Source organism: Vulpes lagopus, chromosome 4 (assembly GCF_018345385.1).
Source record: "Vulpes lagopus strain Blue_001 chromosome 4, ASM1834538v1, whole genome shotgun sequence".
Lineage (NCBI taxonomy): Eukaryota > Metazoa > Chordata > Mammalia > Carnivora > Canidae > Vulpes > Vulpes lagopus.
In genome coordinates, this window is record NC_054827.1 from 12441797 (window position 1) to 12455512 (window position 13716).

The following is a 13716-nucleotide window of genomic DNA, read 5'->3' on the forward strand; positions in this document are numbered from 1 at the left end:
GTCAACACGGTATCGAAGGAGACAAAGTTGGAGGACTGACACGACCCTACCCAACATATGAGAAGATGCTGCACATCCTATGTGTTTAGGGAACTGCAAATTTAAACAACCATGAGATACCACCACACATCTACTGGGACGGTCAAACTCCAAAACACTGACACTTCACTGCCACCAAATGCTGGTAAATCCATGGCAGAGCAGGAGCTCTTGTTCATTGCTGGCAGGAATCCCACATAGTACCGCAGTTTTGGAGATGGTGTGGCTTTTTATTATTATTATTATTTTTTACCCCAACTTTATTGAGATAAAATTGACATAAAAAATTGTCTAAGTTTCAGGTGCAGGCTGACATTTCAAAACTAAATAAACATGCCCTTGACCTCGGGCCCAGGAGTCCTACTCGTTGGTAGTGACCCAGTGGAGTTGGAAAGTCAAGGTCATGGATGTTTATGGCATCTTCCTTTATAATTGCCAAAACTTGGGAGCAGCCAAGGTGTCCTTTAGTGGGTGATGGATAAGTAAACTGTGGTACTTGCCAACAGTGGACTAGTACTCAGCGCTAAAAAGAAATGAGCAATCAAGCCATGGAAGCACATGTGAGAACCTTAAATCCATAATTCTAAGTAAAAGAAGCTAACCTGGTGTGTAAATCCTGCTTCAGTAAACTGCTTTTACAATGGGTAAGATAAAAAATTCAGAAAGATGAATAAGAGGTTGAAACATTAGGAGATAGTTCTTGGTCATAGTGCTGGAAGTAGTTTTTCATTTCTGTTTTGAGGGTTCTTAGGTTTTCCAGACGTAATAAGATGATCACACGTTACCTGCACAGTGAGATCTTTGAAATGCAGTGAAATAAACCTGCGACTGCACTACAGCTGCATGAGGGGGGTGCGACTGTCACCCCTGCCGGTGGGAGAACACACCCCCATCGCCGCCCTCCCGGCTAAGTGCCCAGGCTCTGTGTCTTCAGAACTTTCTAATTAGTTCCGTGGGGCTCTGTGTTTTTATTTCTCTTGCCAGGCTGAACAGTCCAAGGAAGAGCAGAAGCAAGGTCTGAATGCGGAGAAGCTGATGAGGCAGGTCTCCAAGGACGTGTGCCGGCTCCGGGAGCAGAGCCGGAAGGTGCCTCGGCAGGTGCAGTCCTTCAGGTGAAGCGCCCCGCCCCGCCCCACTTGGGCTTGACCTCGTGTGGTCTGAGTGATGCTGGAAGTGCGTTAGCGTAGGAGACCCCGAATCCTCTCCTACTGGGGTGATGCTTCCATCTGCTCCTTCCAAGGTCACAGACGCCCCCGGTGGCGCCCTGACCCATTGGCGCCTGGTCCCAAGAACTCAGGGTGCCCCTGCTCTTAGGAGCAGCTGGCACATCTCACTGAGGACGGACAGAGAGGCACAGGATGTCGGGGCTTTTATTGTCACTCACTGAACAGACACTCCCGGGGCCTTCCTCCTAGGATGCTCCCCGGGGGCCGGGGCGTCTGGGGCGCCCGCCGCTGGCACCTGCTCCACCACCTGTGCGTCCCACCCTGTGCCCTGTGTCCCAATTTGTCACAGGAGCTTCCAAGTCAGGAGTCGGGGTGATGGGCCTTCGGTAACATCATGGTCACACTCCCTTGCCTTTTTTTTTTAAGTGTTGCCTTCATGTCTTATGGAATAGAACAGATTACGAAGGACGCAAACCACAAAGTCAGCTGTTGTTTCAGTTCCCACAATTGTGTCGCTCTCCCATTCTTCTCCCTCCTTCCCTTAGTCTTTAGTGCTTTTCCACCTAAGCACTTGCTTCTTTTTTTTTTCTTTTTTTTTCAGCACTTGCTTCTTGACGCAGGGCTACCTCCACCATCTAGATGGACTCCTAGGTTCTCAAAGGAAGGCTGATGCATCATTTTTTTTTTTTTGCTTCATTTTTCTTTATCGCTACCAGCACACCTTGCATAACATCACACATCCTCAGTAAATATGTGTTGATGGGATACTATGTACGATGTGAGGATTTTGCATAAAAGTGGATATATTGCTCCTGTCTTTGGGGACTATACAATCCTAAAACCTTACTTATTATCCATTTATTTCAATACTCTCCTAACCTCTGAAAACCATTCTACCCAATCTTTCTTGGCTTCTCCCTTCTGGATTGTTTCTTCTTATCCCTGTTCTGGGACGCAGGACAAATCTACCTTTACTGCACTCACGTGCCTCCTTTTCCCCTCATTTGGGGTCAAGGTATCACTCAGCAAGTGGCCCTTACCTTAGCATAGTATTGATATTAAAGAATTTTCCCAGTATCATACACTTTTCTACGAGCTCCCTGAGAAGTTCCCTGGGACTTTGGACATCTTGCATCTTCTAGACGTAAGGTAGATGCAAAGTACCTGGTTTAGAAGCACTCATGACTGACCCCCTGATGGTTGAAAAACTAACGCTGGAAATGCAGGAAGGAGCTGACTGCCTTGGTCTGTAGGTGACTTACCGTAAGCCAGAGCTGCCGTTCTTCTTTATATCCCCCCGTAAAGGGGAAGGACCATCTTGATTGTACGGAGTTCCACCTAAGGAGAACATCTCCTACCCAGGCTCGAGGAGACTGCGCTGGAGTTGTTGCGATTATTTTTAATGGCCACCAAGTATTTTCGACATCACATTCAAGTTGGTTTATTTCTCACCCCTAATTCTAGGGAGAAGATTGCCTACTTCACCCGGGCGAAGATAAGCATCCCGTCCCTGCCAGCTGATGATGTATGATTGCACCCCTAAAGAAATTATTCTGTCACCTGTTCACTTCTTAGGGAGGGTACAAGACCGAACATTTGTTTTGTTTTGTTTTGGCGGGGGGTGGGGGGTGGGGGTCATTTTGTAACGTAACTGTCAACTCTTAAAGAGCTTTTGTTTCACATCAGATTTTCAACATGTTAATTTGTAAAGTACCTTGAATGTAATTCTTGTATGTTTAAAGAAGAAAAAAAGATCAGATAACCAAAATGGAATAATCTGGTACACAAATGTCGTCCAGTACATACATATTGCCAGTGGGCTGCGTTTTGTAAAAATGGAATAAAGGCAGCGCCCAGCGTATATCCTGTTGAACCAACTGTTGAGAATTAACTCAGTGTAGCAGAAGGCGATTTTGGCTTTTCCTTCATTGTCTCATGAGCAGACTGTGAGGATGGCAACAGGCCATGTGGTATTTTTGTACCTGGGGGTGGGGGGTAGCTCTTTGAGTTTGAAGTCAAATGGGAGTACAGCTCCAAGTCCCCCTGAAACAAGGTGTTGCACTCACTCCTGTCACCTGTGTTGGAGCCCTTGTTTCCTTAAAACAATTTCCTTTTTGTCCTTTTGTTAGTCAAAAGGAAACAAAATGCTGAGTGAGAATCTCAGAACACAGAGGAGCAGTGCTCCTGGCTACCGTGAAGATGTTGTGATTTGTCACCTTAAGGGTAGGGAGAGGCAAGGAGAAAGCCAGGTACCCTAAACACACTCAGATGGGCTCGCCAGCGAGTACCTGCTGCCTCTAACACAACCTGGATTTGTGTACGTGTTCAAAGGGGAGTTTCCAGCTGTGCTGCTGAGGTTCTGTCCGACGTAGGAGCTGTAGGAGGGTGGCGCCCAGGACAGCCGGTCCCCTAGGGAGAGACAGCGCCAGCCGTGTGGAGGGAAATGCACTCCTTCGGTGAAAGAGGAATCTTGATTGAATCAAAGTTGCCAAAAAAATTTTTTTTTAGACTTTATTAAACAGACTTCTAACATTTACTAGAAATTATTTTGCAGCTCTCATTTTTCGGGGATCCTATCTGTAATTTGTGGTAAGGAGGCCAAGAGAAGAGTGTGCCTGGGGAGATTACTCACTGGAAGTAAAGGCCAAGACGTTTGTTTCTGAAAACAATTCTGGATGAACTAATGGAGAGAGAGAAACAGTCAAGTGTCATCCTATGTAGAATTTTAGCCTATCCAACCCAGGCCCGGCTTAAATCCGCAGTGTAGCTCTGCCAGTGTAAAGGCTTTTAAAATAAAAAGTATTTATGCAATTTAAATCATCCTTATCATTCAGTTATAGTGGAAGAGGCAATTTTTGGTTAGCCATCTTATATAACAAATTAAATCTTTTTTTTTTTTTTAGAAATGCAAAAATCATCTTAAAGGAATGGACCCCTTAGAAAAAAAAAATGATAAATTCTATTTCTAAGATAGAATCCCTGGCAAGAATTTTTAGTTTCTTGAAAGTAATTATACATATTTTGGAAAGTTCATTTTATCAGAATGCAAATTCAAATTAGGTAATTTCTGAGCCTAGAACTTTTAATTGTTTTTTTTCCTCGGCTGTCCCACCACTTCTATCTAAATGTCTTTGAAGCTGTAACCGGAGGTGACACTACTTTGAACAAAACTAAGCCTCGTGAATTGGCTGCACTCAGTTCTTCAGGGCTGCGCGGTTCATCCTATCAGATGACTAAGGAAAACTAGAAAGAGAAGACCATTCACCTTGTCAAGGTCAAATGTGAAAGACAGAGGTTTATTTAATGTAGAGCTAAAATAAATGAAGGTCAGCTGTGTTCAGCGTCTTAGTTTGACCGTGAAAATGTTTATAGAATTATGTGTAGTTGTACCGTACGATTTTATTTTCTTCATTTATTTATTTACGGTCTTATTTATGTTCTGTTTAATATATAGTTCGGTTCTGGCCATTTTAAATGTTTGACATAGAAGAGGCTATATCAGAATATTTACACCTTTATAAGTCTTCATCAGATTAGCTGTTAACTTTTTGTGATACAAAAAGTTCCAGACAAGTATAAAAGAATAAAATCTGTCTCAGGCTGGTAGTTAACAGTTGTGACCGAGATGTTTTTGGTTTTATTTTACAAAATGTGCTCATTTCTAACATAAGAAACGAACTTATTTTAATATAATCCTTCTCCACACTTTAAAAATCAGCAATGGTGTTATGTATTTATAGGCAGCTTTTAACAATTCTATCATATTTGTACTAACCCAGATGATTCACAGTGACAAAACATTTTAATAACTTGATCACAAAACCATATGAACCATATGAATTTTAATATTATAAATACTATTTTTTAAAGGTAGAATCTATTCTGCACAGGGTAAAAAGAATGTAATATTTAGTTCTCAAGTCTGAATTATCAGTATGTTATTATAATTTTGTATATCAGAATCTAAGTTACAGGTACAAAAAAAAAATATTGCTAGCCAAATGAACAAAGTTTAGCTGAATCTCTGTAGCATGCAAATCAAATTTAAAATCTTTTTTTTTTTTTGCTATTACTTTATATTGTATTAAATATCGAAAGCTCAGGACTGAACTAAATATTTAATCAGGTTAAATTCTGAATATGTTTCTGTTTTAATTTGTCTCGTCTGTAAAAGTATGCAAATACATCACATAGATTAACTTTGGTTTCTGCACTTTTCCTGTGTCTGTGGGTGGAAGAAAGTTCAGTGTTTCTTGTTCTTTGTTTTTTGTTTTTTTTAAAACAAAGATGCATATTGCCTCATAACTTAATTTCAGTGTCCTTTACTGTTCAACTTCCGTGATTGGTGCCAACAAGAGTTTACTTGAGCCAGGTACTGAGCAAATATTAACTCTATCACGAAGGAACTTCTCAAGCCAGCAGTTTGCTGGGAATAGTTCTTGGTTGGGCGATCCGTGTTGCTGATAGAAAAAGCCTGTTTTCATCGTGCAGAGTAAAAGAGGGCGTCTCCAAGGTGAGCTCTGTGGTCCCTGCCCATCCCAGCCTTGTGCTCCCGTGGGGCAGTGATCTCAGGAGCCCCTTACCCTAAGCCCCCCCACACCCGCCTCCCCAGGCACCCTGACCCTGACCTGCAGCGCCCCCTGTGCCTGCTCCACAGAGCGGGGGGTCGGGTGGGGGGGACAGCCAGGGCTGAGGGCAACAGCAGGCTCCTACTGCAGAGCCCACGACACCCAGGCCAAAGCACACCTGTGTGGCAGATTTTCCATGAAATCTCCCCAGGCACCAGATTGCCCTCTGCTTCTGCCCTGGGTGAGGGCAGAATGAAGGAATGTGGCTGGCTTTCGGGGAAGGCTCCATAGAGGCACTGAGGTCTCCGATTACCAAGGAGACGATGCAGCCCACGTCTCTCACCTCTCAGCTTTCAAAGAACCAGCAACTTTTTAGTATGCTCTAATGTACATTCTCCATAAACATGCAACGACTTCAGTTTCAATACAATAGGTGATTTTACACACTTGAATGCAGTAAATGACTAGCAGTAACATTCCCAATTGCCAAAATGATTCATCTCTATGAATAACACCTTCAAAGATATGTAAGCACTAATATAATGTTTTATTTACCAGTTCTGTGCAATCACTGCATCTATTTTAAAATTGAGAAAACTCATCCCCAGTAATGAGTGTGATTACTATTAAGTCTTGAGTGGTTTTGGACTCAGAAGAGAAGATAAAAGTGTTTTACTGTCTTAAAAGGAAATGATAATTTAAGAAGGCAATAGCCACGGGGTTGGGGTCGGGGGGATGCATTTTAGAAAATTAAAAGCAACAGTGACTAGGTGGCTGTGTAGCAGGAGATCCTACCAAATCCAGAGAGGAGTGAGCGTCTCTTGAAGAGTGGTCGGCACTGATGCTTTCTGGCTTAGATTTTCAGGTGGGTTTTGTTCGTCTCCGGGTGCTGACGGCGATCCTGCGTTTCTGCCGCCACGTAGTGGCCCGAAGCGCGGGCAGCCTGGGTGGAGCACGCCGCACAGTTCAGCAGGCCCCCTCCCAGGAGGAGGAAAAAGCCAGCAAACCAGCCCAGAAACAGGGCTTCCCCAAACTCCCACCTGGGCACGATCTCCGGCACCGTCTCATCCCAGAACTCCTGGACCGTCCTGTGGGCCACCCAGGACACCGGGACCAGGGCCGCGACCCCTGCCGCCCAGAGCACGGTCCCTCCCAGGATCAGCAGTCCTTTCTTGAGCCCTCGCCGCGACTCTCCAAGCCTCAAGCAGTCCAGGCCGAGGCCAGCGGCCAGCAGGCCCAGGAGCCCCAGCCCGTTGGACAGGAACATGAGGACCCTGGAGACCCTGAGCTCGGCGGGCAGGGCCAGGAAGGAATCGAAGTCCTTGCACTGCGTGCCCACCTCCTCCTGGGTGACGCAGGCTTGCCAGAGCCCCACGGTCCAGTTCTCCATTTCGTTCAGGTCCAGGTTGAGGTTTTTCCACTGGGGCAGGTAGTTTGTAAGGCAGGACAAGACCCACCCCAGCAAGGACAAGGAGGCCCCCGCCAACTGCGCCACGCTTCGGGGCTCCAAGGCCATCATCCCCCAGCCCCGCACCGGAGCCAGAACCCAGCTCCTGCCCTGGGGCGGCCGCGTGGAGTGGGACACCCCAACGCTGTCACTGCAGAGCTCGGCAAGGCGGCTTCATTGTGTGTCGAGGACTCTTGCCAGAGTGGCTATTGTTTGAGTCCGTGTTGACACGGGGCTTCAGAAGAGGACAGGGAACTAAGCCTGCCAACCAGCAACGCCGAGGTGTGGCCAGCGCCCGGCATCGGGGCAGCTGTCTGGGAAATCACATCAGGCAGGACTCATCCTCCTTCTGTCATTAATATGCAAGTGGCTTTCCCGGGGCTCCCAAGCTTTCTAAGGAGTCCAAGAATCAAGTCTACATGCAGGGTGTCCCTGGGCAGTTCGGGTTCGGCTCCTCCCACTCTGCAACCGTCTTCCTGACTGCACCTGTCACATTGCCATCTCTTAATCACTCTCCTGTTTCAGCACGCGTGTCGCCGGAATAGTGAATGTGGTCACTTTTTAGAAGCAGGTTCAAGAAAAAAATCCGTCTTAACCAAATAAATCGATCAGAAATCTCCTCTAGACCTTAAACCAGGTGTTTTTTTTAAGACCTTCAAGCAGCCTACACCGCATAACACATGAAACCATCCTGGGCCCTAAATATCAAGTCCACTCGCCTACGTGCCTTCCTGTCCAATTCATGCACGTGTGCATGCACATTTTTTTTTTCTTTGCTTAAATGTGCTTTCTGGCTTGCAGGAAAAGTTAAGCAATAGGACTTTGTAGGTCAGAATCAACATCTTGGACGGTACACCCCTAAAGCAAATCTCCCCATGCTGATCCTTTTTAATTGAACAAAGGAAAGTTTTTATCAGGGCATGTGAACTGTCAATATCCAGATATCTAGCGCAAAATATTTTTGGAATCGTTTGTCTTTTTTAGATTTGAGGCTTTTTTTTTTTTTTTTTTTTAAATTTATGATAGTCATACAGAGAGAAAGAGAGAGAGGCAGAGACACAGGCAGAGGGAGAAGCAGGCTCCATGCGCCGGGAGCCTGATGTGGGATTCGATCCCGGGTCTCCAGGATCGCGCCCTGGGCCAAAGACAGGCGCCAAACCGCTGCGCCACCCAGGGATCCCTAGATTTGAGGCTTTTGAAGGAAGAGACAAGAGAGGAGACTGGCCAGTATTCTGAGTCTGAGAGTGCTGTAAAGTACTGAAAACCATCAGCCCTATAAAACTCTGTCACACAGGGGGCCTGCTAATGTCCTACAAACAAACCACCTCTGTTCAAAGGAGACCAAAGCCATTGTTGGGGCAATAACACTTGGGGATAAGCTGAACATGTGCTGTCGCTAATGCAGGGTGTTCAAAGGATTTGAGATGGGTTTTTCCTTTAGAAAATAGAAACTAGATATTATTATTTCCAGCCACCAACAAAAACAAAAAAGTTTCTAATACAAAATTAACACATTAAAACTTAATACTGATTACAATGGACCATCACCACCTTTTGACTTAAATAACCAGATCAATGAACTTATTTTTTGCTCATACCTATGTAATGCTTACCATGATCATTTTCTTTTACATATAAGACTCGCCTCTTTTTTACTTCTCCAGATTTGGGGAGAGGGGGCAGGGGGGATCTAGAATAGAAAAGCAGTTATTTAATGAGAACACATGAGCTGCACAGATTGAGTGACATAACAAAGACTCCACATCATAGTGGATGTGAAAAGATGCACCTCTCTGGTCCTGTCAGAGTCTCACACTCTCGGGTCTGCGGTCCCATTTTCCAGGTACGGGCACTGTGTTAGCGTTTCTGCCCCTGTGTAGTGGCCCGAAGCACGGGCAGCCTGGGTGGAGCACGCCGCACAGTTCAGCAGGCCCCCTCCCAGGAGGAGGAAAAAGCCAGCAAACCAGCCCAGAAACAGGGCTTCCCCAAACTCCCACCTGGGCACGATCTCCGGCACCGTCTCATCCCAGAACTCCTGGACCGTCCTGTGGGCCACCCAGGACACCGGGACCAGGGCCGCGACCCCTGCCGCCCAGAGCACGGTCCCTCCCAGGATCAGCAGTCCTTTCTTGAGCCCTCGCCGCGACTCTCCAAGCCTCAAGCAGTCCAGGCCGAGGCCAGCGGCCAGCAGACCCAGGAGCCCCAGCCCGTTGGACAGGAACATGAGGACCCTGGAGACCCTGAGCTCGGCGGGCAGGGCCAGGAAGGAATCGAAGTCCTTGCACTGCGTGCCCACCTCCTCCTGGGTGACGCAGGCTTGCCAGAGCCCCACGGTCCAGTTCTCCATTTCGTTCAGGTCCAGGTTGAGGTTTTTCCAATGTGGCAAATAAGTTGTAATAATGGCTAAAACCCATCCCAGCAAAGATAATAAAAGTCCGGCGAATTGCATTGCTACTCTAAAGACTAAAGCCATCGCAACAGACCTCACAACTTCGGCCACCCCTATAGGAGCCACCGTCTGCCGTGGCTGACAGTAGTGTGATGATCTTGGTCCTATGCTGCCTGGGATATAAGCTTTGGCCATTAACTCTTTGGAAACTCTGAAATGCGTTTTTGTTCTCGAATATAATGTTTCATGTAAAGGACGGAGGACCCTGTTAAAACTATGAGTTAGGCTTTCCGATAAGGATTTGATCTGTTACCTTCCAATTTGCTTGGTAAAATTATATCCCCAATACTTGATGATTATAAGTCTAAGGATGAACAAAGAGGGCTCTATGACCCCTCACCCTAAAATACAACAGAAATCTTTGTGCTTCAATATGGATTAATTAGATTTTAAGTGGTGATAAAAGGCCAGCTCTTTCTGCAACAGGACTTCATTGTAGTAGCTGAATCTGAGATTTCAGGGATGCAAAACAAGACCTTGTAAAGAAAGGTAGACTGTTTCCCTATAATCTTTATTCTTCTTGGACTTCCTTAACCTACACAAGAGCCTGGCCCGCGTTCTTGAGTGTCACAGGCGCTCAGTGGGGACTTGGCAGGAAAGTTTCCTCAGATTCCTTTGAAAGGTGGAGGCTGGTTCACTGGGTTCATTAAAATGAAAAGACCCAAGACTGATGCCCAGAGGTGCTAAGTGAGAAGGGGAAAATCCTGGGAAGCCCTGGATTTCATTCTAAGATTTCCTCCATCCTCGTTAAGGACTTGGGTAAAGCATGATTTCTTGTGTCTGAGAGGCAATTTTTTTTTTTTTTTGTCCAGATTTGAACTGTCCTCGCTGTCGTGTAAGCCACATAGACAAAGCAACCCCAGGCAGGAAGATTCCTGGCAGGTTCAAGACAAAGGTTTGGGTGTGGAAACAAGAGCCACAAGGGAGCTGACCTTTGAGGCGCCATCTTGTTTGTTCTTTTGATTTAGGCCACACCTTGAGAGCATACTTCTGCGGAACATGACCCCTCAGAGAATACAGGGCCTCTGAGCTGGGATAAGAAGCCACATGCTCCAGAGTCCCAGAGCTGTGCCAGGCCCCACACACCCAACCCCACTCTGCACGGGGCCCCGGGCCTCCTGCGCTTGCCACCAGAAGGCGGGCTCTCACAGTCTTGTGGGGGACAGGACGTGCAGGTTCCTCAAGGGGACCCACTGCCCTGGAAGATTCTAAGCTGCTGAAACAGAACCACTGCCCATCACACCCCAGCGGTTGAGTCTAGTGCAGGATCAGAGAAGAGCTTTTATGATGTTGCCTGATAGGAGATGGGAGAAAAACGGAACCCCGATCCTGATGGATCCAAAGTAAGTAAGAGTCATTAGGTGAATGGTGGTGAATCAGCATTTTCTGGCATTTTAGGCTAAAAAGGAAGAGGAGTTCTTAACTTTCATAAATTTTCAGAATCCCTTAGGTATATCACTGTCCTCAGAGTGCTAAAATAAGAGGTGGTTCCGGTTTGTGTAAAGACCTAAGAGTCCAGAAAGGGCTAGTGATTTGTCCAGGGCCTTCTCACCAGGAGCTGGGATAATGGTGAGCTAGAAGTCTCCTTCCAGGAGGCAGCCAGGACACAGAAAGCTCTTGAGAGCAATCATCAGCAGTCGCGAGGAGATGATTCTTGATATCACATGAAGCTTTTTTTTTTTTTTTAATGGAATGGAATAGACTGCCCTGTGGCAGTGATCTCTCCTTCCCAAAAGTGTTTGGGGATAATTTCTGGGTGCTTGGGTGGCTCAGTTGGTTGGGTGTCTGCCTTCAGCTTGGGTCATGATCCTAGAGACCATGGGATCAAGCCCCATGTCAAACTCCCTGCTCAATGGGAGTCTGCTTCTCTCTCTCTCTCTCTCTCTCTCTCTCTCTCTCTCTCAAATAAATAGCTTTTTTAAAAAATGTTAAAAATAAAATAAAATAAGGATTATTCTCGGGGCACCTGGCTGGCTCACTCAGAACATGCAGCTCTTGATCTCAGGGTTGTGAGTTCAAACCCCACGTTGGGTGTAGAGATTACATAAATAAATAAATATACAAATAAATATTTTTTAAGAAAGGCTAATTCTCACCTGTCAGGGCGACCATGGGGGAGGTTTCTGCCACAGTGGGGGTCAGGCCCAGATAATTTCTACGTGCTCCCTCAACTCATTTATTCTTTCAGCATTTAGAAAAATATTTTTGAGCACCTCCCACTGGCCAGACTTGAGTGCTAAAGACAAGACCAGGATGGTTGCAGGCCCTGCCCCTGCCTCTGTCCCTGTGGCTCACACTCCAGTAAGAAGAGGCCACCAGGAAACAAGATAATTTAAAGAACTGCAAGGAGCGGGGGTGTAAGTTCCAGAGCTGAGGAAACCCCAGCGCAGCATCCCTGGGCCTGGACAGTGTGAAGCCCCCACCCCCACCTTGGGGAGGCCCCAACTCCCTGTGTCAGTGCCAGTGTGGGGGGGATTAGCTCCCAGCCCGTCACTCTCAGGGTGGAGGTGCAGATCACGGTGAAATTCAGAAAACAAGTATTCCCACCACACTGTTCAGTGTATGAAGGACTATGTTATCTCGGTCTCTGGAACATTCATCTAAAAACAAAAGCCCGGGGCACCCTGGTGGCTCAGTGGTTGAGCGTCTGCCTTCGGCTCAGGGCATGATCCTGGGGTCCCGGGATCGAGTCCCACATTGGGCTCCCCACAGGGAGCCTGCTTCTCTCTCTGCCTGTGTCTCTGCCTTTCTCTCTGTGTCCCTCATGAATGAATAAATAAAATCTTAAAAAAGCAAAACAAAAACCCCAGTTTACTGAGAGCCACACATCTTGGGAAAGCTCTCAGGAACAGAGGCTCCACGTCTCCTCCATCTCTCTGTAGTGGAGTAGCATGGTTCTGGAAGAACTTGGGACTGGAGGTACTTTTGTGGCCATTTTTGGAAGACAAATCTGTCACAAAAAATAAATCCGATTGACCCATTAACGTAGCTCTTGAGCACATCTAGATTATAGGAGATACATGGCAAGCATTGCATATAGAGGATGCCTTTTCTCTCCTCAGTTTTATGGTCGTTGTTTTTTTTTTTTTTTTTTTTTTTTTTTTTTTTTTTTTTTTTATCTATTCATTTGAGACAGAGAGAGACAGGGAGCCCAAGAAGGGGGAGAGGCAGAGTGAAAGGGAGAAACAGACTCCCAGTGAGCTGAGAGCGGACGTGGGGCTTGATCTCATGACCCCAGGACCATGACCCAAGCCAAAGGCAGACACACAACCATCTCAGCCACCTAGGCGCCCCCAATTGTATGTTTTTATGCTCAAGATTAAGTCTGTGGTCATCACCAAACCATCTGGGCTGTTGAAACTTGACAGGTGCCACCCATGCTGTGCCAGGTTCCCCTCTGGTGCTTGCCCTGTCCTTCCTACTGGCCCCAGGGCTGCCATCGGACAAAGGAGTCCCTGCAAGGGCTCACTGAGCCAGCCTCACATGTTCAGATCCCTTCTCCGTGGCAGGCACCGTGTGAGAGTCAGGGGTGCAAAGATCTGTCCTCAAGCAAGACCAGCCTGAAGAAAAACCCGGTGTGCTAAACACCCTAAGAGAGACCACACTGGGGAAGGGACGGCTGCTTTGGGGGGGGGGGGGGACAGGCAAAGGTGTTTGGAGGTTGCTCCTGAGAGTTGATCGGTGGCGCATGGCAGGAGAGGGAGGGAGCCCCTAGAAGGTGAGGCTGGGTCTTGGGGCACACTTATGCAAGCTAAATCCTTTAGATTTGAGAATATAGATAATTAAGAGCCTCGGAAGGATTATAAGCAAGGCTGTGCCATGACCACCCCCTCTCAGCAAGCATTTGCTTAAGGGGAGAATCAGCACTTCTAACAGGTGCCCAGACGTCCCCGTCATTTTGACATAAGAGCCAAGACAAAGGGGTTCCTCCTGCCAAACACAATTTTTGTAATCAAAAGAAAACCTATAACTTATTTGTTTTTTTTAAAAAAAATACTCCCTATCCTGCTATATAGAGATTCTCACTATTAAGAGTGTGAGCTCACC

General features: G+C 46.7%; 3 protein-coding genes across 4 annotated transcripts in view; 1 reads left to right on the plus strand and 2 right to left on the minus strand.

Annotated features, from left to right (window-relative positions):
• Positions 1-5510, plus strand: part of WWC2 (WW and C2 domain containing 2) — a 204740-nt gene extending 199230 nt beyond the window's left edge. The window contains exons 22-23 of the mRNA XM_041753925.1: positions 1024-1151; positions 2670-5510. Of these exons, the coding sequence (XP_041609859.1) occupies positions 1024-1151; positions 2670-2736 (195 nt within the window). The 3' untranslated portion in view covers positions 2737-5510. The remainder of the gene's footprint in view (positions 1-1023; positions 1152-2669) is intronic.
• A 431-nt stretch (positions 5511-5941) lies between these two features.
• Positions 5942-7306, minus strand: CLDN22 (claudin 22). Of its 2 annotated transcripts, XM_041753928.1 has the most exons (2): positions 6814-7306; positions 5942-6716 (listed from the first exon to the last, which is right to left on the minus strand). In XM_041753928.1, the coding sequence occupies exons 1-2, from the start codon at positions 7290-7292 to the stop codon at positions 6635-6637; spliced, it is 561 nt and encodes a 186-aa protein (XP_041609862.1). In that variant the 5' UTR covers positions 7293-7306; the 3' UTR covers positions 5942-6634. The 2 variants fall into 2 exon arrangements, with proteins under 2 accessions (XP_041609862.1, XP_041609861.1); XM_041753927.1 differs by having other exon boundaries at positions 5942-7306.
• Positions 7307-8916: 1610 nt separating this feature from the next.
• Positions 8917-9693, minus strand: CLDN24 (claudin 24). The gene has a single exon (XM_041753514.1). It carries the CDS (start codon positions 9691-9693, stop codon positions 9031-9033), a length of 663 nt encoding a protein of 220 aa, XP_041609448.1. The 3' UTR covers positions 8917-9030.
• Between the last annotated feature and the right edge of the window lie 4023 nt (positions 9694-13716).

Bases quoted from the DNA above. Each gene is read 5' to 3' on its own strand.
- CLDN22 (XM_041753927.1), bottom strand. From the start codon at position 7,292: ATGATGGCCTTGGAGCCCCGAAGCGTGGCGCAGTTGGCGGGGGCCTCC.
- CLDN24 (XM_041753514.1), bottom strand. From the start codon at position 9,693: ATGGCTTTAGTCTTTAGAGTAGCAATGCAATTCGCCGGACTTTTATTA.